Below are 27,620 nucleotides of genomic sequence, written 5' to 3'. Positions count from 1 at the left end.
TGCTCTGTCATTGCTCTGTCAACGTTAGCTACATGTCAATTATGATTTAAATGATAAAATTTTGGCTATTGAATCCTAGTAGCCTAAAAGATAATTAGTTTACAAAGGCTCGCATTAAGCCAAAATAAATAAACAATTAAACAAATAATGACACCACAATAATGCACATTATTTTAAATAATTATTATACAATACATTTTATTTTTAAGTGAGAAAATAAAGCAATTAAGGTTTGAAGGTAGACCCATGGCCCAATACAGACAAAAAATAAAAAAAATAAAGAAAATATGATTAAAAATTAAAATATAATAATTTCCTCTTAACAAAAACAAAGAAAATAAAAAATAAAAAACTTACAAGTCTCTCTTACATTCTACCACATCTTAAACTCTGTGAACATCCCTCGAAAAGCAGGGAATAAAGAAGCTCATCCTTTGGTCTGTGACTGGAGCACATACACACACAGCCACATACACTCCACTAGAAGACCAAGAACTAAATAAAAACACCTAGCTAACGTTAAGTATAATAGGCTAGTGAAATGTAACATTAAGTAATATATAGTGAATTAAAAGTGTTAATTCTTTGTCTAAGATCATTTATACATGCACTACTGTTCAGACGTTCCAATTATTGTCACTATGGCAACATTTAATAAATAGAAACACACACACACACACACACACACACATACACACACACCACAAATACTATAAAAAGTAAAAAAAAAAAAAAAAAAACATTTATTTAAACTTTTTAACGTTGTAAATGCATTTATTGTAATTTTTGATGAATAGGCTACATATTTTATTAGTATCATTAAAGTTCATAATTTCAAAGCCCCATAATTTTTTTTTTTTTTTTTTTTTGGTTTGACAAAACATTAACATATAAAGATACAGAAGCAAACCTGGATAATCCATCTTGGACACACACACACACACACACACACACACACACACACACACACACACATGAGATGTTTAATTTTTCCATTTAATTATTCCATTATTAATTATTCTTATGTTACTTGTTCTATGTCCTTTAGAAACTAATTTGTATCATCCACTGATAAGTGAAGGGCTGGAAGTGAACTTAAAAAAAAAATAATAATAATTATTACTATTATTATTCATGATTTATTGCATAGAATTCACTATTGACTAATAACGATGAAGATATCACCACTTTGCCAGATTTAGTTTGTGCATTGTAGCTATACTGTTACAGTGGTGCTGTTTTTGCACTCAGGTTCTTGCTCAACTTTTATCAAAATTTAGGGACAAATCTTATAGCTACATACTTTTTGATTTGTAGGGTCTTTACACCCATCTGTATATATTTAAATAAAATTTCTTATTCAGGAATGCATTTACCATATTCTCATATATATTTCTCTTTCCAGTGCTGCTGTTTTTGTAATAAACCTCCATCCTCCACTGGCTCTAGTCACAGGTAGGACCGCACACTTCAGCATGGACCGTGCACTGCTCACCTTTCAGCAATTACACAAAACATATATGACTATTAATGCAAACGAATCAAATGAATTTATTTAATAATTAAAAGAGCTCAAATTAAAACGCAAATTTAGACATTTTTTGTCTCTTTGTAGCTATGCGTCCATTTATTTAAATAAGTTAAGTTGAATATAAGACAATTGATAATTGTCAGAATCATTTCTTAACGCGTTAGGCCTGTCACTTGATTTGATTGCTGATTGGTGCAGTTTGCGATCTCTTACCGAGATTAAAACCTCCAAGGCACATTTTTAATGAGCAAAAGCTGATCGGAAATGTAAAAATCTACTGCGCGCTCTCATTCACGCGGCTCGCGCTGCAGAGGACGTCTCACGGTCGTGCACGCGTGCGACTCTCTTTGATGGAATTCTCGTTTATTGTTGGATAGAGCGTTGTATTGTGTTTCTTTATTCAGTTGAGCACGGTGGTCATGGAGGTGAATGGTTAATCCATGGACTGTAAAAAGAGACACTAATTGACCTTTCATGTACCCAAGGAAAACAACCCTGACAGAGAAATGGTGAGGAAATGGCATTTTTATTTATCTACATGTTCTGTATGCTCTTTATTTAGCTTTATTGCATTTTTTATTGGTGTGTAGCTATACAGCTTGGTGCATATCTTACACTTCCTAATAATATACAATGCGTGGGATAATTTAATATGGAGAAAACACCTGAAATAAAATGTGCAGCACCTGGAGGATTTTCTGTTTTCTGTTTTGTTTTTTTGTCAATTCAGTTATTATTTTTGCGAAAAAGCATAGTCAGGATTGTAAAGAACAAGCAAAATGCACTTTTCATGATCCAAGTGTTTTTTTTTTTTGTTTTTTGTTTTTGTTAGTTTTTTTGTGCAATATCTATGCAAACTTATGCACTCAACTGTATAAAAAAATACTAATAATTAAAAAAAAGTGAAAAATATTCATTGTTGTTTACCATTGCCTGAATATGAACTGAATATGAGTTATGGAAGACAACATTTTTTGAATTAAATGTTTGAAACCAACACACAAATCCACTTCAAAAAACGAAACCTTTTGACTCCAAAACTGAAACATTGCCCTTCTGACAACTAGCATGGGTCTTATAAAATATTATTGCAAATGTTAATTGAATTTTCAGTATTGGCCACTGACAAATCAAATGTCTAAATGCGTTTACCTCTAATGTCCAGTATGGATTCATCAACACATGTCTGAAGTCTCTAGTGATCGACAGATTTGGAGAAGAGACGTGGGACAAACTCAGGTGAGTGTCCATAACACTGAATTATTTGATAATTTTACACAGATTTTTCAAGAGATTGTTTATTGTCTGTGAAATGCCTTATAAAATCATCCAGAGAGAAAGACTGATTTGATGGGATTTTCACAGGGACTCAGCAAGGGTTCAAGACACTTTCATGACTTATGAAGTGTACGCAGATAACATCACCATGCAGTTAGTGACCGAGGCCTGCAGGATGCTCGGTAAAGCACTTTCACTTCTTTAAGACTTGGTTTGATTTGTAGAGCGGCCAGTATTTATTAAAAGTGCATTGGTTGTTAATTGATGTACAATTTTCTTTGTTTATCCAAAGACCTTGAGCAAAGTGTGGTGCTGGGGCAGTTTGGCGAATATTTTTTTGAGTTCTGCAAAAGGGCTGGATATGATCATATGCTGCGCACTCTTGGAGGAAATCTGTTTGAGTTTATGGAGAATCTGGACGCGCTGCACGGCTTTCTCTCTCTTTCCTACAAGGTCGAGTGAGCAGGACATTAAGTATTCTCATAAACACCTTGAACAGAATTTCGATCAAAGGCACTGCTTCATAATTTATTTGTCAATCCAGAATGAATAGCCACTTTTGATGTGCCAAAAAAGACCTTTTTTTTCCTTACTCAATAATACTTTTCCTGAATTTGTGATTCATTCATTCAGAGTCATGCATTCAGAATTTCTTATAAATATTTATTCTTGTGTTTATTATCTCGTGAGAAGAGCTACAAACAATCTAGAGTGATCCATTGTATGTGCAAAATGTCTATAGTAAATCTCTGTTGCCTTTATTTTACTTCAGGAAATGAATGCACCATCATTCCGTGTAGAAAAAAACAATGATGGCACTTTGCTGTTACACTACTACTCAGACCGACGAGGTCTTTGTCATATCGTCCCTGGTAAACAATTACTGATATTTATCAATCTACAAACCAGATTCCATAAAAGTTGGGACACTGTACAAATTGTGAATAAAAACAGAATGCAATGATGTGGAAGTTTCAAATTTCAATATTTTATTCAGAATACAACATAGATGACATATCAACTGTTTAAACTGAGAAAATGTATCATTTTAAGGGAAGAATAAGTTGATTTTAAATTTCATGTCATCAACACATCTCAAAAAAGTTGGGACAAGGCCATGTTTACCACTGTGTGGCATCCACTCTTCTTTTTATAACAGTCTGCAAACGTCTGGGGACTGAGGAGACGAGTTTCTCAAGTTTATGAATAGGAATGTTGTCCCATTTTTGTCTAATACAGGCTTCTAGTTGCTTAACTGTCTTAGGTTTTTGTCGCATCTTCCTCTTTATGATGTGCCAAATGTTTTTTTATGGGTGAAAGATCTGGACTGCAGGCTGGTCATTTCAGACCCGGATCCTTCTTCTACACAGCCATGATGTTGTAATTGATGCAGTATGTGGTCTGGCATTGTCATGTTGGAAAATGCAAGGTCTTCCCTGAAAGAGACGACATCTGGATGGGAGCATATGTTGTTCTAGGACTTGGATATTCCTTTCAGCATTGATGGTCCTTTTCCAGATGTGTAAGCTGCCCATGCCACATGCACTCATGCAACACCATACCATCAGAGATGCAGGCTTCTGAACTGGGCGCTGATAACAACTTGGGTTGTCCTTGTCCTCTTTAGTCCGGATGACATGGCATCCAAGTTTTCCAAAAAGAACTTCACATTTTGATTCGTCTGACCACACAACAGTTTTCCACTTTGCCACAGTCCATTTTAAATGAGCCTTGGCCCAGAGAAAACGCCAGCTTCTGAATGTTTAGATATGGCTTCTTTTTTGACCTATAGTGAGTTTTAGCCGGCAGCGGTCAATGGCACGGTGGATTGTGTTCACCGACAATGTTTTCTGGAAGTATTCCTGAGCCCATGTTGTGATTTTCCATTACAGCAGCATTCCTGTATGTGATGCAGTGCTGTCTAAGAGCCCGAAGGTCATGGGCATCCAGTATGGTTTTCCAGCCTTGACCCTTATACACAGAGATTGTTCCAGATTCTCTGAATCTTTGGATGATATTATTTATTGTAGATGATGATAACTCTTTTCAATTTTTTTCTGAGAAACTCCTTTCTGATATTGCTCCACTATTTTTCGCCGCAGCATTGGGGGAATTGGTGATCCTCTGCCCATCTTGACTTCTGAGAGGCTCTTTTTATACCCAATCATGTTGCCAAATGACCTAATAAGTTGCAAATTGGTCCTCCAGCTGTTCCTTATATGTACATTTAACTTTTCTGGCCTCTTATTGCTACCTGTCCCAACTTTTTTGGAATGTGTAGCTCTCATGAAATCCAAAATGAGCCAATATTTGGCATGACATTTCAAAATGTCTCACTTTCAACATTTGATATGTTATCTATATTCTATCTATTAAACCATATACTGTATACAGTGGTGGCCAAAATTATTAGAGCACTAGTATTTTCACCACTGATTAAAAATGGTTTTAAGTCAGTTATTTCTATCTTAAGCTAGTTAATATAAGTTAATTGATAAAGGAAATCTATTTATGACATCATTTTTGACAGCAGTTCTCATTTTACAGCTTTTTTTACACAAGATCCTAAAACCTGTGGCATTGCAGGTAGGTTTCCTGAAGCATCTTGAAGACATTGTTCTCCACAGATCTTCTGGGTTGAGTCTGTCTCAGTTTGCTCATGTCATTCCAGACAGACTGGATGATGATCAGATCAGATCAGATAGAAAAGATAGACATAACGGACTTAAAATAATTTTTAGCTGGTGATAATACCAGTGTTCTAATAATTTTGGCCACCACTGTATATAATAAATAATCAGGAAGTAATTTGATTTCCTGGATGACTGATTTCTCATGCTGTAGGTATCATCAGAGCTGTAGCCAAAGACTTTTTTAACAGCAAGATAAAGATGGAAATTGTGAACCAGATCGAGGAAGTTGAGAGGATGGGAAAAAAAGAGCATATTGTTTTCCTCATCACCCAAAGCCCAGCGTTCTTAGACAAAGTATGCACGGACAATACTTTTAAAGTATATATTTAAGTATTTGTATCCTCATGCTTCAATGATTTCACAGTTATTTACAACCTTCTACAGTATGTACAGTACTGTTGAGAATTAGTTATTCATAGAAAAATACACCTTTGTTGTCTTTCCAGGACTTTCCTGAAAGGTCCCTGCAGACGAAATCTCTAAATCATGTAGAAAAAAATGACACAGTCAGAAACTTGGAGAATCCACAAAAGGGTAAAGATGGTTTACAATTTTTATTTATTATTTGAATTCCACAGTTAAAGATAGCTCTTAACTGAGCAGTCAGTAATGCTAAATTATTTTTTAATTAAGGAACTGTTTTCTGATGTGGTCTGACTCGTTATCAGCAATATTCAATATTTTCTTTGTAACAAATATATAAGTAAATGTAGATTGAAATTTTGTATGTATTTGGGATTCATTTTTTTTTATTTGTTGAACCTTAGGTAAAACTTTAAGGGCATTTGAGCCTGTGTATCCAGATAACCTGTGCATCGATCTGAAGACATTTTGCAATGCCTTTCCTTTCCACATTGTGTTTGATGAAGAAGTAAGGGCTGATTGAGGACATTGTTTCTTTAAAATCTGAAGTCATTACATTTATTGCATATTTAAATATGGGACATTGCCAGCTGATCAGTGACAGAGGTGTTGATAATATGAGTGTGGACTAACCCCTCTGCTTTCACATAGTTTGAAAGCATTGTATTAAAAAATGTCTGCGTCCTGAGTGCTGAATAGTTGGAACATTGTTATATCATTGCTCTTTTATTCTTTTACTCAATGCATCTATTCAGCTCCAGGTCAGACAGGCAGGGGTGACTATTCAGAGAATCGTGCCAGGGTTACAGAGCAGGTGCAGCCAGCTGGATCAATATTTCAACATCCAGCATCCACAGGTGACTTTCAACATCTGCAGCATCCGCAAGTTCATTAATAGCCATTTTGTTTTGCGGACACAAATAGACAGAATGCCTATGGCTTGGAGAGAGAGACCCATGCTAGAACTGAGAGGTGAGAATTCTAGAAAGGTGATGACTTAATGTATGCGTCACATGTTAGTTTCTGTTTGTTCCCGTCTGTCTTTGTTTTGGTTCATTTCCTGTTCTCTTCATTAGTTAATTATCATTCATTAGTTTCCACCTGTATTTGTTAATCATCTTGTTCACTTTTTTTTGTTTCTCTTTCTTTAAAAGGCTTCAGTTTTATACTGTTCTTTGTACTGGATTGATATTAATTTTGAATGTTTAATGTTGTTTAAAAGATTCTTTACTCCTACTCCTTCTTCATGTGTTTCACTAAGATTTATATATAGATTTATATATTATACACTTTGAAAAAATATTAACTACATTTAGATTATTTTTTTACATTCATTCACCCATTTGCATTTATTCATCCATCTTACCATTGATCAAAATGCATTTACACTGAATTTACAATTGCATAAATAATGAGATGAACGTTTTAAATATAGCAGTTTTGAAAAGAACTATGAAATTATGAAACTAAAACGTCCAGTATGGCGTCAAGTCTTATAAGTAAATGAGTTTCATACCAGAATGAGTAAATTATAGAATCATTGTTTTGAATGATTCATTCAAACCAGCTGATTCATTTATAAATGAAGGAAATGACCACTGTATTTATGAAACAGTCATTAAATGATTTGTTCTAAAAACTGTGTGTTGTTGTGAGATGCAACTTCTTCCTTGTTTGGAAAGATTTTTATTAGCAAAATAGATAAAAAACAGTCAGAATTGAGAATATTTCTAAAATAAGTCATTTTATATAGTTAATCTTCATTTTATTGAAATCTGTATTGCTTAACTATATTATGTAACTATATTAACTATATAAAATAAAAAAAGAACTTCCTTGTCAATGTCAGACTAGCATGTTGTTAAGCTTAATTGTCAAACCTCAAGGACCTGTTTTGTTGTGTTTCTTTCCCCATATGGTCTGTGTGACCTAGTTTTCCCTCATGTCTGATTATTGTCATTTGGTTCAGATGTTTATCGTCTATTTCCCTGATTAGCATCCCTATTTAAGTTGTGATTAGTTCATTGTTTGGGGTCCAGTCTACTACGTCCCTACGTGTGCATCCTGCCTGCCCATCCTGTGTTTGCCCTATTGTGGATTTTTAAAGACTGTTTGCATTGATCATCATCTTCCTCGTGTGTTTCATTCCACCGTAGCATGACAAAAGACCAGACCTAGAAGTGAATGTGCGCAACAATACCCTGTTTTAGTTTAGTTTTGAAAAATCTCAGTCGCTGGTATCGTTTGCCCCTGAGATTTGCCCATCTTGCCTTCACATCCCCATTTGAGGACGAGACCATAAAGTCCCTGTTACGGATTAGGGGTGAATTACCTCCCAGATACCACTGGACTGAAGTGGAGGGAGGCCAAGTTTCGGTGTCTGGAGAGCATCCTACCCCGGTCCAGAACACGACTAGACCCAGAGCCCAGCCAACCATCACCCTGCAGTGTGGAGCAAGAGCCTGAGCCCACTGCTGATGGAGAGCCAGAGCCTGCCGTGGCTGACAAGCCATAGACAAGTGGAGCGACAGAGCTGAGGATCGCGGAACCAAAGCCTGCGCTGTCAGACCAGGTGCGATATCCGGCTACAGATCTTGTCCCGCGGGAGAGTGCTTAGGACAGTGAGAGCATGGAAGGAAGCTCCACCCACTGCACCATGGCTGAGGGTGAGCCAAGTTCAGTGGACTGTAATTTGGATTTATTTCCAGACATGCCCTCTCTTATCTCGCCTTTGTCTGAACTATCTGTCTGCCCTGAATTATCTGTCTGCACCGAACTGTCTATCTGCTTATGGGACAATGACCACAGAGGTTGTTCCCCTGTCACTGGTGCTCCCGGTGTTGGGAGTGGCCTTTTGGTATGTGTTGGCAGCGCACACCGTTCCCGAGCCCCCTGAATATCCTGAAGTCCCACCCAGCCTTCCCCTCCCACCTCCTCTAAATCAGTCCTTACCATCGCCACCACTGTCTCCTGGCAGCCCTTTTGCTCACTCTCAGCCCGCCATATGTGCAGTGGGATCACCGCGGGTCTGAGAGGTCTCCATCAGCATTGTGTCCCTCCGACTAGTCAACTCTGCTGCCTCTGTACTCCACTTCTCTGACTACACCTCGTCCCTCCAGCTCTGTCAGGCTCCTCCTTCCCTCCAGCTCTACCTTGGCACTCTGTCGTTCTGGCTCCACCACGCCCTTCCGGATCCCTGGATCCTCCCCGTCTCCACCTCAGGCTCCACCACCACCTGCTCTGCTGACTATGGTTGGCCCCCAGAGTCATCAGCCCTTCCTTCTACCATGGCTCTTCCCTCCATCTCCACCCTGGATTCTGTTTGTTGTCGTCCTCATCTAGTATGTGCATACCTGCCATTCCTGCCAGCCCTTTGCCATCCCATCACCATCCCACATCCACTGCTTTGTCCTCCTCCTAAATCGCCCTCCATTCCTCCCTTTTGTTTTTCCTGTGGTGCGAGGTCATTCCTTCCAGGAGGGGGGTGATCTGTCACACTTCAAGGACCTGTTTTGTTGTGGTTCCTTCCCCATGTGCTCTGTGTGATATAGTTTTCCCTCATTTCTGATTATTATCATTTGATTCAGGTTTTTGTCATTAATTTCCCTCATTAGCACCCCTATTTAAGTTGTGTTCAGTTCACTGTTTGCGGTCCAGTCTACTACGTTCCTTCGTGTGTATCCTGCCTGTCCGTCATGTGTTTGCCCTGTTGTGGATTATTAAAGACTGTTTGCATTGATCATCATCTTCCTTGTGTGTTTCATTCCACCGTAGCATGACAGAAATGGAGGGCTATTGCTGATTGACTTGTTAATTGTGGTTGCTGTGGCAAGGAATCTTAAAGAGAGGCAGAAATTCTTAAGCTATCACAGAATTAGAACTTAAATACAACTGTCAAGCATTTTCTTAATTGAGAATTGATTCCACACTGACTAAATGGGAATAAATTCTCATTGTGTCCACCTCACATATTTTTGTACCTTTAGGGAATATCAAATAAGCTTTTTCATACTTCCTTCTCCCAGGACAAATGTTATGGATGCCCCCATTGCGTTCCATGCTGTACCTAGCATCACCATTACTTCGCAGCTTGCAGGAGCTGGAGGAGCACTGCATGCACCTCTCTGATATTGCTCCACATGACGCTACACGTGACCTAATCCTGCTCAACCAGCAGCGACTGGCAGAGATGGAGCTCTCCAACCAGCTAGAACGAAAAAAGGAAGAGCTTCATCAGCTCTCAAAACACCTTGAGGAGGAAAAGGATAAGACGGATAATCTATTGTATGCCATGCTGCCCAAACATGTGGCCAACCAGCTGAAAGAGGGCAAGAGAGTGGAGGCAGGTGAATCAAATAGAAAGATGGATGGTTAGGAGAGCAGACAATGCAAAACATATGGTTTCTGTGAGACAACAAGTGTGCCTTATAGTGTAAAGCTCAACTCTGGCCCTCAAGGTCCACTTTCCCTCACAGTTTAGCTCCAACCATAATCATACACACCTGAACAAACTAATCAAGGTCTTCATGATCACTAGAAAGTTGCAGGTAGGTGAGATTGATCAAGTTAGGAGCTAAACTTTAAAGGAAATTGGACCTTGAGAGCTAGAGTTGAGAAATCCTGGTGTAAAGCTAGGCAGTCGTTCCTTTTAAATTCTTAGGACTAAAGGATACTTCAGCTGTTCACATTCACTACACTCTGATTTTTTTGTGTCTGTGTGGATGATGTGCTTAGAACAATTCATAAACAAGGTTTGGACTGTTTTGAAGAGTTCACTAGGTACTGTGCACATGTCAAACTAGTCAACCATGGTTGAGTATACTCTGAAAGTTGCACAGACACAGATGGAGTGGAATGCAGAAAATGAGGTATACCAAGGGCTTCAGCTGTAAGGAATTAGGTCCTCATTTGATTCACATATTATTACACAAACACCTCTCAGGTTGCACAGAATTAATTATTCTACAAAGAATGAACATAAAAATTACATAAAAATTACAAATGCTAAGCAAAGTCTATTATTTCAAAAGCATTACCCAGACACGTGTAGATCCGATAAATGGCTACCCAGACCTGACCCGGACCCATCTATTATTTGAAAGCTGGACCCGAACCCGCTGGGACACAGATCCGAATGTCACATATTCCACCTTAAATTGCTATTACAAGTCAATAAACCTGTTGTGAAAAATATAACTTTTTGTCTTTCCTAATTTAAGGAGCCATAGTCTCTCTTCCTTGTACCTGACTGCCTGTGATGCATTACAATAATCCAACAAGAAAGTTATCCATGTAATTCTTCTCATTATTCCAAGTCCAAGCTTAATCCACTCAATAGTTCAGCTTCAAAAGTCCACTTGATGTCACTGTGAAGGATGACAAATGCAACTGTGCACATGTCCATTCTGACTCGAGTTAACTCTCATAATAACTTCGACTGTTTGCCCTTTTGAACTATAATAACGATCGCTCGCTGACGTTATTTATTTGCTATCATCTCTGTGCTCTTTCTCTCTGATTTGACCACTAAAACTTTAAGATTAAACGGTTCATTTATATTATTATAAAAATGGGAGAAAATGTAAAGTGCGGTTTGGCGGTTGAAGTCATTATGTCCCTCACTAGTTGTCATAGACTCATGAGCACGCGCTTGAGAGAGAGAGAGAGAGAGATTTTACAAGTTGCAAGTTACCAAAAACACAAGCAGTGTCAGTGTCTGATCACGGCCGGGTGTTCTCCGAGTCCGATGACTCCGATCGCACGGGTATTACACACAATGTTGAACAGACCCGGGACCCGAAGTAAATAGATTCGGACCCGACCCTCTTTGGCTTAGGATTTGTTTTTCTTTATGCATTTGCTTGGAGTAATTCAGTCCATGCTGGACAAAATGCCTCAGGATGACTTCAAACTGTTTCTAAAACATGGTATAACACTACTCTACTGCTGTGCTCTGTAATGCAGACATCAGAAACCCCTTCTACAAAGGCACTATGAACTTATGGTGTGTACTGAAGTTGCTTATGTCAAAGTGCTGTTTAGAGAGAGTAACTGCAGATTAGGTCTACTTGCAGTTCAGGTGTCATCCAAATGTCCCACGGAGGAGCTCCAGGAGAAAAAAAGAACTTGACGATAGTGAAGGATGAAAGGCCTGGGACACTTTAGTTGTGGTTTTGTTTGTTTATGAAGGTAGGCTGTGAGGGGTACATGAATTTTGACAAATGTCTGCCTGTTCCCACCTTCTTCTTCCCTTAACTATGAACTGCATTAGAATCCAATCATCCAAACATGTGTTTTGGGCCATGGTACCTTCAAACCAAGCAGCAATTTGCTATGTGAGAGGACTCTTCACAGCCCCAGTATAGAAAGCCCTTAGCCTTCTGTGGGAGACCTTGAACCTGGTGTCATAAGTGGTAGAGGTGTGCCCTCTCCACCAAGCAATTTTTGTGTTGTCCAGCAGAGATCTTCGGTGAGATGGACTCCAATGTATTTGAAGCTGGTCACCTTCTTAATAGCAGCCACACTGGTCATCAGGAACTGTAGTTCCTCACCTGCTTATCTCCCTAATTGAAAATAATCTCTTTAGTCTTGGTGGCATTCAGGAAGAAATTGTTAGGATTTCCACTTCCTTTAAGTAAGCCTTCTTGTCATTATTAGTGTTGAGGCCACTGTGATGTTGGCAAAAATAACTTTTTCCATGATTTGTTGGAGCTGCGTTTGGTTGCGCAGTTGCTGGTGTCAAGGAATTGAAGCACCTGGGGGCATCTAGTCAGGAAGGAGGGTTCAGTCCAAGGTTCTGAAGCTTTTTGCGAATTTATGACAAGATAATGGTGTTGTAACCAGAGATGTAATCTACAAACAGCATCTGCATGTAGTTCTTTTTCCTCTGATCAAGCTAGGAAAGGGAAACGTGTAGGGTGTGGTTAATAGTGTCACCTGTGGACCTGTTGGATCAATATGTAAACTGTAATGGGTCCAGGCAGCTGGGAAGGGAGGAGCAGATTTGGCTCTATTCAGTTTTTCAAAGTGCTTCACTTTAAAAGTAAGTGCTACATGACAACATAGTCCAAATAGAAAGGACAGGGGTATTGGGGACAGGAATAATGATGGATTATTTAAAACATGTGGGAACAACACATCCGTTGAGGAAGAGGGTAAAAATTGTTGTAAAGACTGGTGATAGCTGATTAACTCAAATTTCTATCAAACATTCTGTGATGTTGTCTGGGAGGGTATCTTTCATGATCCACGGAAACACATTTAACATAAGAAGTGAAATAAAGATATCGCAGAACAGAATATCTACTACCATCAAGAATGCTTTGTAAACATAAGACCACTAGAAACACAGAAGTGTGACATTACCTCCTTCCCTTGCTAAACACACCTAGGGTTAGGACTTCTGATCGGGAAAGGACCTAGTCCATTAGACACCTGTGGATGGGATTTTTATTTCTTTATTGTTGTGAATGAGCAGTTGGAACAGAAAGGCATACATTTCATAATAAGAGACCCAGTTTACATTGGTCTTTTTTGTAATTAAAAGTCCCACATAATTCATAAAGTCACAATAAACTGTTTATTACTTTTCATTAATCAAATAGACCCAAAGATAGTCAGATCTTGGAAGAATAACTCATATTACTTCATTAATTTTTCCAAACCAAGGATCACTTTTTAATGTTACATTGGTTTTCTTTTAGGTGAGTTTGAAGAATGCACTGTTCTCTTCAGCGATGTGGTGACCTTCACCACCATCTGCTCTGAGTGTGAACCGATCCAGATTGTTTCCATGCTCAATTCCATCTATCTGAAGTTTGACCGTCTTACCACTGTACACAATATTTACAAGGTGAGCATTAGTTGGCGGATTCTTCTTAAAGGTAAGACTCTTGATTTTTATTGTGTAGCAATATGTGTTCTGCAGGTTGAAACAATTGGAGATGCTTACATGGTTGTCGGTGGCGTGCCCATCCCAATGTCAAGTCACACTGAGCGTGTGGCCAACTTTGCCCTGGGCATGATCATAGCTGCAAAAGAGGTCACTAACCCTGTGACTGGTGACCCTATTCAGGTGATTGAGGGCTATCTTTGATTAATACTTCAGCCTTGAGATCATTCAGCCTGTAACCTCAAACTGTACCTGCTTTCCTGTAATTGACATTACATCCCGAGCTGTTTTAGGGATTTAGAAAAGAGTTTTGTGTCCCAGATTCGAGTGGGTTTGCACAGTGGACCAGTCTTGGCAGGGGTGGTTGGTGAGAAGATGCCTCGGTACTGTTTGTTTGGAGACACAGTTAATACAGCCTCCCGAATGGAGAGTCATGGATTGCCTGACAAAATCCACCTCAGTCCCTGTGTTTATCAGTGAGAAGCACAAAAATATGTCCTCTGTCTTAGTTACTACAAATAATCTCTGTTTGGACCTGTAAAGATGCAGTATATATAAACATTAACATATATTGATAGTTGACTTAAATCTCTTTTACCGATTTCTTCTTACCAGTGCTCTAAGAAATAAAGGCTATCAGATGGAGGAGCGTGGAGAGATAGAGGTAAAAGGTAAAGGAAGAATGCGCACCTACTTCCTGCAGAGGAACCTTAAAGTCACAGAGAGTGAGATCATGGGGCTTTTGGCACCCAACGCTGACTCAGACAGGATGATGAATCATTCTACACAAGCTTCACAGCTACTTCACTATAGACCAGCATTAAAAGGTCTGTTGAATGTCTCTTTATTATTTGTTAAGCGACAATATACGTATTGTTGTCCCACTATACATTCTTAACCCTTGTGCATTGTTCAAATTCACTGCCCTTTCGTTATGTTGGGGATAAAAACATCCACTCAATTAAACTGCTGTAAAAATGTATCAGATAATTTTTTTTTTGCATAAATCTATTAATCAACCTTAATCCTGACCAAAACTACCATATGTTTAAAAAAAAATCCAAGATTTTAACTCTTTAATGGCCAAGTTCATAAATGATGTCACTGATTTGGGGGAAAACGAGAGGGGGTTCGGCGAAAAATGGGCAGCTGTCAGCAGGAAGTGGCTGCCAATAAAACCGGACGGCAGCTGTCGCTAAAAACTGTTTTTTTTTTTTTAATTTTTAAAAAATTCGGGGAGGCCGCCGGCGGTAGTAAGACAAATAAATATATAAATTTTTATTATTTATTTTTAATACTTATTTAAATAAGTATAAAGGTCCATATTGTATATTATTTGATTGAAAAGGTTGATCAAATATATAAAAAAAAAAGATAATTTTGCTAAACGTTAATTTCCAGCTGAATGTTTATGCATGAATGCATGCATGTATCATTGTTGGTGTGAAATAATGAAAGATATGCACAAACACATTTATATATATTTATTTATGAGGCACTTACTACATGTATGTTGTATATTTATTATATAGGCTATATACACAAATGACCGAAAAGAGAAGTCTTTGTACAGTATAAAATATATCCAGTAAGCAAGCAGACAAAAATATCAAGCAGAATCACTAACAACAATCCTGAGGTATTTCCAAGACTCTCAGAATGGAACTGATGAGTTATACACAGTTACTCCTCCAGCATCTGCACCAATCACTGCAAAACCCAGGATGGGTGTGCATCTCTCCTCCTTTTCCTTTTCCAACATAGTCAAGTCAAGCCTCCTTTATTTATATAGTGCTTTTAATAATACGGATTGGGTCAAAACAACTTTACAGTATTAAATAGGAAAATAGTGTGTCAATAATTCAGAAGGACATTAGTAAACACTCAGTTTTTAGTTAAAGGCAGTTTATCATTGAATTCAGTGATGACATAAACCAGCTCAGTTCAGTTTAAATAGTATCTGTGCAATCAAGTCAACGATATCGCTGTAAATGAAGTGACCCCAACTAAGCAAGCCAGAGGCGACAGCGGCAAGGAACCGAAACTCCATCGGGGACAGAATGGAGAAAAAACCTTGGGAGAAACCAGGCTCAGTTGGGGGGCCAGTTCTCCTCTGACCAGACGAAACCAGTAGTTCATTTCCAGGCTGCAGCAAAGTCAGATTGTGCAGAAGAATCATCTGTTTCCTGTGGTATTGTCCTGGTGGTCCTCTGAGACAAGGTCTCCGCTGTCTTTCAGGGCAGTAGAGGTCCTTTCTAGGTGCTGATCCACCATCTAGTCTGGATACGTACTGGATCCGGGTGACTGCAGTGACCCTCTGATCTGGACACAGACTGGATCTGGTGGCTACGGTGACCTCGGAAAAAGAAAGATTAATATAATTTAAGATTTTAATATCTATACAATGTTGAATAGGTAGCCAGTGCAGTGTTGACAGAACCTGGCAAATCTGGTCATACTTCCTGATTCTAGTAAGAACTCTAGCGGCTGCATTTTATTATTCATAAGAAAATGGTGACATTAATACCTAAATTGCTTTATTAACAGCAGGCATGCATGCACAGCCATGTTAATGATTATTCCCATTGCATTTTGTCATGTGCCTAGAATTGATCACATTTTCTGGCATAATTTGCACACCTGGTAAGCAGTTCTTGTAAACCTCATGGCATTGTCAGCAGGGCTGCAGTGTGTACATTTTGAAGAATTCCTGGCATGGCTCAGACTTGTTCTCCATTGTGTTACACCTGTATATTGAGATGAGGAGCATAAAAACAGCATTATTACAAAGATAAACATTCAGACATGGCAACTGAAAAATTGAATGGAATGGCACCATTTTAAACCTCTAATCAAATATGTAAAAGAAAATACACACTGTCAAGCCAGCATAATTGTGCCCTCTTTCGAAATGAGTCTGTTTACACCAGACTTCTGAATTTGGAACAAACCAAAGACAGATTTAATAATGCAGCATCATCCTCCTCCAGGACGACATTAAGAATTTCCAACAGGACAGCATTTGGCAATTATTGGGCATTATATAGTTTTCCCCCCATGTAACAGAATTATACAGTATGTAAATCATGAACATAGATACACAGTCAGTATCGGTCAAAAAAAAAAAAAAAATGGATTCTTCTTTTTAGATCTCTTAAGTTAATGCATATCAGACAATCTCCAGAAAGACTAAACACGCTAAAATATATGGTTAGTGTTGCACATCTATAATTCCAGTCAAACAACATTCGTTTATATTATTCAATATACTGTTAACACGTTAACAAACTTTAATATTTAATGGTATGTTAAACGTTATATTTGAAGGGGAAGGCCCCTAATATGGTACACAGTGTAGCATGGTACACAAACTACGTTTCTACCACTAAATAGATTACATTGAACAATTAAACTAAAATAGGCATAGTTACAAACAATGTTAAAATTTAGCTCACAAACAATGCTTTTGGGAAATGCAGCCCTGGTTAGCTGCATTTCAAGTTCTTATTCCCATTTACATTTATTAGAAAACTAGTATTTTCACAATTATTACAATTAATTGGTAAATTAATGTTTGGAAATGTAATCTGATATTTCCTACTGACCAATGACAGCGAAAGATAGAAATGACTGACTTGAAACCCATGTTTTTCTGCTGAAAACACTAGTTCTCTGATCATTCGGCCTTCACTGTATATGTTTGCTGGAGAAGTGGAGGTCAGTGGATGTGTCTGTATCTGGCAGCGGGGGGGGGGGGGGGGGGGGCGTTTAAGGAGTAGTTTACCTAAAAATACTACTTATGTCACAATACTCTCACTCTCATGTTATTTCAAAACTTGATGACTTTCTTCTTTGCAACGTAACAGACATTTTGAGAAATCTATAATTTTTTTCCAAGGCCTGAAATTCATCTAAATTTAGCAGACTCTCATTGCAGTTATCGCATCTAAATGTTGGCTCACTTCATGGATTTGGTATTTTACAGAACATTGTAAAAGTTTTTAAGGGTGCCTTGCAAACACCTTCATTAACAAGCTGAAGATGACAATATTAATTGCATTCTTTTTTAGTTATTAAATTGATGCAGTTATGCGCTGAATCAGATTCGTATTATTACTAGGAAAATACTTTTGAAAACAAACTTGAATGGTGTATGGTATTATGGGGTTATTTTTGTTGTGCAGTAGCCTACCTGTGTAATTCGGTGCAGTAAAGGTTTCTAAAAAAACATTAAATGATTTTTAACAAAGTGATTAAGGCAAGGGATTACGTTGTAGTAAAAGTTGTAACCATTACCCTTACATAAGTGTTTATAATAAGCATTTCACATTAATTTCTGGTAAAATCAAAGTGATTGAGAAGCAGTTGCTATTCCTACAACATCAGATAGCCACATTTAACTAAATATTAGAGGTCGACCAATAATGGATTTTGCCGATAGCTAGGTTGGACCACACTGGCCGATAATGATTAATTACCGTATTTTTCGGACTATAAGTTGCACCTGAGTATAAAAGCCATATAAAAGCCAGAAACTAAGCCTTTTTTGCAGAGGCCTATCTAAAAGGTTAATGGTCCCACCTGGTGATCAACTGTAAAAATAACAAATTAATATTTTTTTATATTTATATATGGTGTCATGGCTTTGCAATCAAAAAATGTCGTAATAATGGGTCAATGGGGCAAAAACAGCCACGAACAATAAATGAGGGAGAAATTTTTTTTAATCTAATGCTGCACAAAAATGCATCAAAGCCAATGTTGTTACTAATCTTTGACATGTCAAAGACTGTGATAAAAGGAAAAAAAAATATCCATTCCAAAATATCCAAATAAGTCATGTTGTGTGAATGACTTATTGACCCCCCCCCCCCCAATCATTGACATAATTTATGAAATTGGTTATTCAAGAGTTAAAATCTTGGATTTTTTTTACATTTGGTAATTTTGATCAGGACTGAGGTTGATTAATAGATTTATGCAAAAAAAAAAAAAAAATGGGGGAAAGATATATATCTGATACATTTTTACAGCAGTTTAATTTAGTGGATTTTTTCATCCAAGAACATAACGAAAGGGTAGTGATTTTGCCCACAGTGTACCGTTGAGTTTTTTTTTTAAATTTCAAAGCATTTTCCCAAAATATGTGTCAAAATAAGATTTGTCACCAAAAATCATTCCACAGAGAAAGCTGTGGCCAAAATAAGACTCAACTTTATCCCCACTGTGGACAAAAAGGTCCCCAACAACGCATAAGGGTTAAAGTGTTAGTTCATCCAAAAATAAGGCTGTGTTTTACTCACCCCAGAGGCATCCTAGGTGTATTTGACTTTCTTTTTTCAGACGAATCTAGTAAGAGTTATATTAAAAATTGTCTTTGATCTTTCAATCTCTATTATTGCAGTCAGCAGGTGTTGCATTACTTCAGACCAAAAGTGAAATAAAAAGAAAAAAAAGTGTCCATCCATTAAAAAAAGTTGCTAACACGGCTCCGGGGGGTGAAGAAAGGCTCCTGTAGCGAATCAGTGCATTTTTGTTAGAAAAATATGTTACACTATCTAACCTTTTAAGCCCAAAGTATACTTTCGTTTTTGTGCGAGGGTGCACACAGAATTTGTCACAAGACTATTGTGTGCATATTGTACGTGCACCACCTGATTTTTGTAACTACGCATTCTTTGTATGCACAGGTCACACATGCACACTGACTTATTTTTGCACTAATCAGTTGTTCTACAAGGTGGCAGCACTGGTTCAAGCTGTTTTATCACAGTAAAACTACTAATGAAACTAAAGAGAGGGAATGCAACAAAATAGCAGAGACTGCAGCAACAACAGACCGCTGCATTGACAAATGCTTGTGTGAGAGGTTTATGAGATTGCCACAACTTTAGTTTGAAAGAGTACAAAGTTAATTTTATCAGTCATAACTACTGGAGAAAAATAGCGCAGACACTGGAAAAATAAGAAAACTTTCTTGAATGCATGTGTCAATCATTGTGCATGCTATCAAATGAAGTTTGTGTTTAATGCATACACAAGATTAACAAAAACAAAATATACTTTGGGCTTTAATGAGGACAGAAATCCCATAATTTAGTGGGAGGACTTTATATATTGGATAAACTATTTTATATTGTATTAAATATATCTGATGATTTTATGTATTGGAACACATGACAGATCTGAAAACATTGATCCTTTTTGCCTCCAAAACATGGTTCCATTTCATAATGTTCATGAAACATACAGATGGTTGCTCTGAGCACAACAAATATCAGATGAAGTGAGTTGTACTGTTTATACACATTTAACTTTAATATATGGAATGTCCACTGTTTTACAACACTGCAGCACATCTCTCTGGCATAGGGTCCGTGTATTTCCTTCAACACTAATGTTATCCCATGCCTCCTGCAACTAAGGCCAAAGGCTTTTCTTTCAAAGTACAATAGATCTTTCCAGTTTATTTTTGCCACAAATGTGCTCGATGGGGTTGAGGTCCAGACTTTGTGGGGGCCAGCCCATCACTTTCAATGTTCCAGCAGATTCCTTTCATCAAAGGTAGTTCCAGGAATAGTTTGTTTTATGGGTGTTGTAATGGCCAATACAACAAAACCAACTGGAACCTCTTAAATATGCCAAGTGCTTTAATAATTTTGGCCACCACTGTATATCATTATTTATAACAGTATAAACAGTAATAAGTTTGAATCACATCACTGTACATCAGGGTAACCTGCATTCAAGATTTGGTATCAGGGTTGCAAAGTTAAAGCGATAGTTCATCCAAAAATCAACTCACCCTTAACTTGTTCCAAACCTATTTCAATTTATTTTGTCTGCTGAACAAAAAATAAGATATTTGGAAAATATGTTGGTAAACAAACATTTGCTGGCCCCCACTGACTTCCATAGCATGAAAAAATAATAATAAAAAATACATTGGATGTCAATGGGCATCTGCAACTGTTTGGATCCCTGCATTGTTCAAAATATATTTTCATTTAAAATTTTGGGCAAATTGTCCCTTTAATATAAAATAAACATAAAACAGCACTTATAATATTTAGTTTAACCCACTTTTTCTGTCAAGTACCTACACTGTAAAAAAAAAAGTTGCGTCACCTTAAAAAAATAAGGCAACTTATCGCAAGCACTTTTTTGAGTAAACTTAACAAACGGGGACTAAAGTCCACCCAACTTAAAATAATAACTTAATATCACAACTTGTCACAACATAAATAGTCATGTTAACCTCAAAAATATCAGAACAAAAAATGTTTTGTTTACAAGGCCTATTATCTACACTTATTCATTTAGCTGACACTTTTATCCAAAGCAACTTACAATTGCTATATACGTGTCAGAGGTCGCACGCCTCTGGAGCAACTAGATTGGTGTCTCACAGTGGATTCAAACCCAGTTCTCTCACACCAAAGGCATGTGTCTTATCCTCTGCGCCAACACCACCATCTACAAGCATAAACAATTTTTTACATTATTCAACAAGTCTAAATAAATAAAAGACCATAACTCGGGTCAAATAACTTTTTTTATTATTAAAAGTTTTGTGTCCAAAGCACAAGGACATACCAAGTCTTGTATATTAACTTCTTTACTCAATGCATTTTACACTGAACTCAACACATGGTACATAATGCATGTTAAATAAATCCAGTGTTAATTATACCTTAATACGTTAGCAGTCTTGTGGCATGAAGTCACATGTATTTAACATTTTTGTTTGTTTTTAAAGGAACTATTACATGAAAATTACTATATTGCGTATTTTAACATCAACGCAATCCACTGGGCAAAGTTACATCCACTGGACGTCTTTTTATGTCTTTGCAGACGTTTAAAATGTTTTTTATGTCTTGTGTACGTCCGATATAGACGTTCACAGATCCTCCTTACAAGGTTTTCTGTGACTTTATTTCTGTCAGACATCTAGAGAAGCTCTTATTGAGAATTAACAGAGGTTTAAATGTTGATACTTGATTCATTTGGTCCAGTTCCTTCTTATCTTAGCTTGTCTCTTGCTGCTGTAACGGTGTATGTAAAACACTGTTTTTGTGGAGAAGAAAGACAACATTTAAGAGAGCTCAGGTGTTATCAGCTCTTTGTTGGTGTTGAGAAATTCATCACATATTAAGTATTTGAGATTAGAAAATAAGTTTTGTTTGATATTTTTAACAGGCACCAAGAGCAAAATACTTATCTTGAAGATGGTCAAAATGAATGCATTTGAAATAATTTGAGTAAAAGGATCAAGTACTCACACACACAGACTTCTAGATTTAGCATATGCATCACAACAACGGTGACAAACAAAAGAGCTCCATAGCACAAACTCATCCTTATTTTACAGCCTTTTTTGTTCTGATTGTCACCATTGATGTGATGCATATCCAAAATCTTGATGTCTGTTTGTAGCGACATGATCGGTTTTCTAAAAGTAAGTACGTTATTTTATCTACAAGGTTTCTGTCCATAAAAATAAATCCATAGTTGCAACAATACATTTTATATTACTATAATTTGTGACCATTAAAAGCAAGATGTGTAGTGTACGCTTGATCTCAATTTTCTTTGCCACAATAACAGGATTTTATAACACACAAGTTACAGCGGCAAGAGACAAGCCAACACCAACAAAAAGCTGATAAAAACAGTGCTTTAAAATACATCGTTTCAGCAGCAAGAGACAAGCTAACACAAGAAGCAACTGGACCAAGATCCCAACTAAACCAAACACTTTCCACCACAATGGTGACTTCAGATGAATCAAGTATCAACATTTAAACCTCTGTTAACTCTCAATAAGAGCTTCTCTAGATGTCTGACAGAAATAAAGTCACAGAACCTTGTAAGGAGGATCTGTGAACGTCTATTTCGGACGTACAGAAGACATAAAAAACATAAAAAAAGACATCATAAAAACATTATGTCTCCTCAGTGGACATCTTTTCAACATCTGCAAAGACATAAAAAGACGTCCAGTGGATGTAACTTTGCCCAGTGGATTGGGTTGATGTTAAAATACGCAATATAGTAATTTTCATTTAAAAGTTCCTTTAAAAACAAACAAAAATGTTAAATACATGTGACTTCATGCCACAAGACTGCTAACGTATTAAGGTATAATTAACACTGGATTTATTTAACATGCATTATGTACCATGTGTTGAGTTCAGTGTAAAATGCATTGAGTAAAGAAGTTAATATACAAGACTTGGTATGTCCTTGTTCTTTGGACACAAACTTTCAATAATAAAAATAGTTATTTGACCCGTGTTATGGTCTTTTGTTTATTTAGACTATTTGAATAATATAAAAAAATGTTTGTGCTTATAGATGGTGGTGTTGGTGCAGAGGATAAGACACAGGCCTTTGGTGTGAGAGAACTGGGTTTGAATCCACTGTGAGACACCAATCTAGTTGCTCCAGAGACGTGTGACCTCTGACACATATATAGCAATTGTAAGTCACTTTGGATAAAAGCGTCAGCTAAATGAATAAGTGTAGATAATAGGCTTGTGTTCAGTAAACAAAAATATTTTGTTCTGATATTTTTGAGGTTAACATGACTATTTATGTTGTGACAACTTGTGATATTAAGTTATTATTTTAAGTTGGGTGGACTTTAGTCCCCGTTTGTTAAGTTTACTCAACCAAGTGCTTGCGATAAGTTGCCTTATTTTTTTAAGTTGACGCAACTTTTTATTTTTAAAGGGGACCTTCATGGACCATTTGTTGATAAAAACAAGTGGCACATTTGTATGACCTGTTTTGTATTTTACAGTGGATACAGTATGTTCTGTATATGCTTTCTGTAAACATTTTTAGATTGACGCAAATCTCGCACCAAATCTCGCACCATTCCAGAAGAAATTACTTTTATGAATAAACAATAATAAAAAATTGCGTACATAAAACATAAATTATGTTATGATTTTCTATTTGTAATTGTCCTCTGTTTTCTTCCTCGTCTATCTCTCCCTCAAAGCTACCCAGAGACTGCAGAAAGGAGACAATTTTCCAATGGTACCAATGAAATATGGAGATAGTCCAACAGAGAGCAAACCTCCCACACGATTTACTGAACCTCAGCATAGCACTATAACAGGTATCACCATGCAGTACAGTAGAAATAACACAATTTAATACAACTGTTTTAAAAAAAGTAAGTTTTATTGATAACAAAAGGGTGCACTGACATTGCTTATTCACTTTGACTACTTTATTCACTAATAGGTCAGCCACGAGATTCGGAGAGTTACGGGAGTCTTTACAGTGAGGACGAGCCCATGAAGGACAACACACACAACAAGACAGAGAATAAGAAACCTTCAGCTGATAAACGCAGCAAACATGTTCACACTAGGTTCTGCTTGTTATTCTGACCCGTTTCTGGAGCCCAGATGTATCCAATACTCTACAGAGTCTAATATAATGACACAAATATGGAAAATGTATGTCAGAGACAAGTTCATGGTCATATATTAAATTATTATTGAAGTGTTTTCTACACCTCAAATAGTCTATGAGATAAATATTTCTGTTTTTAGCCTTTAGGTGTGACTATTTTCTCTTTATTAATTTCACTAATAAGTGGCTTTGTTTTACCTTTGGGTTAAACGGAAGTGAAATCTAAAAGAGATGTAAACCCCTGAGCAATAATTGATTTCAGGAGTGTACTAAAGGAGCCTTTGGACTGTCACAGCTGATTTTTCATTATCTTAACTAAATAATAGTAATAATAATAATGTGTAAACCTTCCTTTGGCCTTCTCTTCCTTGTAGCAAAAGTGTCACTGCTTTAATACATTTTAACATGATTAAATAACTATTTTATTTAGAGGGATATTTCACCCAAAAATGAATTCTATCATCAATTACTCAGCCTGAACAAATATCTATTTTCTTATGGTGAACACAAAAGAAGATATTTTAGAAAGATATTGTTAATCAAACAGTTGAGCCACTGACTTCTGTAGTTTGGGGGAAAAGATACTGTGGAAGTCAATGTTATCGTCAGCTGTCTGGTTACCAACATTGTTCAAAATATCTTCCTTTGCTTTGGTACAACTTGAGAATGATTAAATATAAGATCATTTTAATTTCCATTTTTGGGAGAGCCGTCACTTTAAACATGTTTTTAAGTAAACTGCTATGTTAAAGTTGAACATGCGAACGCTGAATAAAATAGTGGGAGATTTTGTGGAGAACAAACTGTTGTAAATATTGTTCATCATTCAGAGAACTAACAATTGCACCAAACTCAGTATAGTGAGCGGTTCTTCACACAAGCAGACACCCGATCCAAACGACAGAGTGGGACTGACAGGTCATCGATGAGACCATGGGATGACTTGAGTTTCTTTAGCTGGATGAATTTGAGAAACCAAATCTGTAACAGGAGTCAAAGCATTGAGGTCAGATGTGGGTATTAATTCACCGCAGGATGCATTGACCGCAATACTGCACTTCCTCTTTGTCAGCTTCACAAGCATCAGTTTTGTGGGTGTTTCGGTTTTTCCCGCCATTAGTTTGGGCTTCACGAATCTGTTTCTGCTATCGTTTGGAGTTCACAGGTGCTTCTTTCTGACAGGTGTTCAGCCAGTACAGGTCTATTGGTGTAAATGTCATCCACTGGCAACAGGAAAGTTACCGTCTTGACTTTGGCTCTAAAATGTCAAATAACAATTAGCATTAAAGTTACTAAGTGCTAGTTAATATTTCATACCAACTAAAGCCAAACTCACCTGTTTTTGTTGACGTACTCCTGAAGGGAATGTCTGTTGGTTAACTTCTCCATCTCTGGTTCAGAATAGGCACTAGAAGGACGGCTGTGTGAACCATCATGTAGTTTTGCCCATTTACTGTTGTTCACAGTCTCCTCGTATCGTCTCGGCTTGTGCAAAATCTCATTCTCAGAGTTTGACGAAATGGAGTATCTTCGCACGGTCATAATTATGTTTTCTATAGAAATAAAGCAGAAGGAATGTACTATAACCTATTTTTGAATAACAGCCAATACTTGACTAAGAATTGCATTACTGGTTTGGAAAGAGATAAATGTATTGATCTCTGCATCATTATCATTTTCATCAGTGCATTTATCATGAATGGGCAGGGGTCAGCAACTCTGTCCTTCCTGGTCCACGGTCCTATCTGTAGTTTTCAATCTAACCACAGTCTTCAGAATTGTTTTAAAATGACAGGCTTTGTGTTTGACTAGGGCTGGAGCTAGGGCTGCATCTACTCTTTTCCTCAAAGTTTTGGCCTGCAAACTGAGATGGCGTATTAGTTCAGCAAAAATTGAGGTTTTTAAAGATGCCCTTCCTAATGGATAAATTTGAAAACAGCATGAAAACAGAGGTTTTTAAAAATGATGACGCATATTTAGTCACTTGACATATTTTTCAAACCTTTTATTCACTTTTACAGTTTTGCTAAATATATTAGTTTACTTTGCACAATCTTATTATGACATTCTTGTAAAGATGACATACATTTTATATATATATATATATATATATATATATATATATATATATATACATATATATATATATGTGTGTGTGTGTGTGTGTGTGAAGACCTCTAACACTAGCTTGCTCTATTCTTTTTCTATTCTATCTGTTTTCTTTTTATTTATTATATTACTTAAAATCCCATGCTACGTGTGCTGTGTTAAGCTAACTGAGACTTGTTATAGCACTTATATACCATTGCTCTTTTTGTTGTTTTTGATTGCTTCCACTGTCCTCATTTGTAAGTCGCTTTGGATAAAAGCGTCTGCTAAATGAATAAATGTAAATGTAAATAAATTGTAACTTTGCATTTGCTGGACTGAAGCAAAACGTGGGCATTTTAGACCAAACATATAATGGTGATTGAGCGTGACCGGGATAATAGACTTTTGATAATAACATGAATGTGGTAAAGAAATAATGTGAGAACTTAACTTTGTCTGGTCTCTCTGTACCATCCAGGGAACTATTATGAGGTTTTACGCATACACAGTAAGATAATATTAGCGTTTTATGATGTTTTAGTGTGAACTAGAAACTTTTGGAAAATGCTCAAAAAGACTATGGACAGTGTTTTAAAATTAAAAACACTTTTCCAGATGTATCTGGATCAGACATAGCGTATGCCAGAGTTGCCCAGTCCTGTCTTAGGGCCTACTATGGGACAGTAATTAAACAACAGGTTTTACTGTAAATCCACAGTGTGAAAATATAAAACAACAACAAAAAGAAAAATGCATGTAAATATGAAATGCCAGGTTGCATTCTTTACCATGTAATATCCATGTTATTTTAAAATGATCTTATTATTAGTCAAAACTGTTATTTAGCTTAGTAAGAAATACTTAGTAAGAAACAGTAACACTAGATAGTCCACATATTGTCCGTAAGTTTGCAGCTACAGTACGTTATCAAGCATTCATTAAAATATGTTCAATATCTGCTAACTCTTTATTGTGACGGTCTCCCAACAGATATTCTACTGACTGTAAGTGACTTTGCAAGTACTAACCCTAACTTAAACGTCTCTAATGAGAGCTAGTTGACATGTAGTTGCAAAGTTACTTATGGTCAGCAGAATTTATAAAGGAGACATCAAAATAAAGTGTAACCATTTTTACAGTTTATTAAAGTTTGAGCAACACAAGATATTTATTTACCTTGGTACTGTGCTTCAAGTTGTGGTGCGGACACGTTTCGTCTCAGACTGGTGTGGGACGAGCTGTCCTGTGACCCGTCTTTCTGCTTCACCGAGTCCAAGGCTGAAGCCGGCCGGTCAAGCTGCCCACGGAGTGCTTTGTTTTCGCTCTCCAGCTTTCTGAT

At 37.0% G+C, this 27,620-nt stretch overlaps 1 protein-coding gene across 1 annotated transcript; it reads left to right on the top strand.

Annotated features, from left to right (window-relative positions):
• The first annotated feature begins 1,726 nt into the window (after positions 1–1,726).
• On the top strand, positions 1,727–24,165 carry LOC132107561 (guanylate cyclase soluble subunit beta-2-like). The gene is made up of 16 exons (XM_059513675.1): positions 1,727–2,040; positions 2,697–2,770; positions 2,897–2,991; positions 3,102–3,262; positions 3,582–3,681; positions 5,654–5,796; positions 5,949–6,036; positions 6,270–6,373; positions 6,621–6,837; positions 9,891–10,211; positions 13,569–13,717; positions 13,793–13,939; positions 14,078–14,232; positions 14,372–14,583; positions 23,769–23,888; positions 24,017–24,165. The coding sequence occupies exons 1-16, from the start codon at positions 2,038–2,040 to the stop codon at positions 24,163–24,165; spliced, it is 2,238 nt and encodes a 745-aa protein (XP_059369658.1). The 5' UTR covers positions 1,727–2,037.
• Positions 24,166–27,620: the final 3,455 nt, after the last annotated feature.

This window comes from Carassius carassius, chromosome 28 (assembly GCF_963082965.1).
Source record: "Carassius carassius chromosome 28, fCarCar2.1, whole genome shotgun sequence".
Classification (NCBI taxonomy): domain Eukaryota; kingdom Metazoa; phylum Chordata; class Actinopteri; order Cypriniformes; family Cyprinidae; genus Carassius; species Carassius carassius.
Note: the sequence above shows the minus strand (reverse complement) of the source record. Positions and strands in the feature narration are given on the sequence as shown.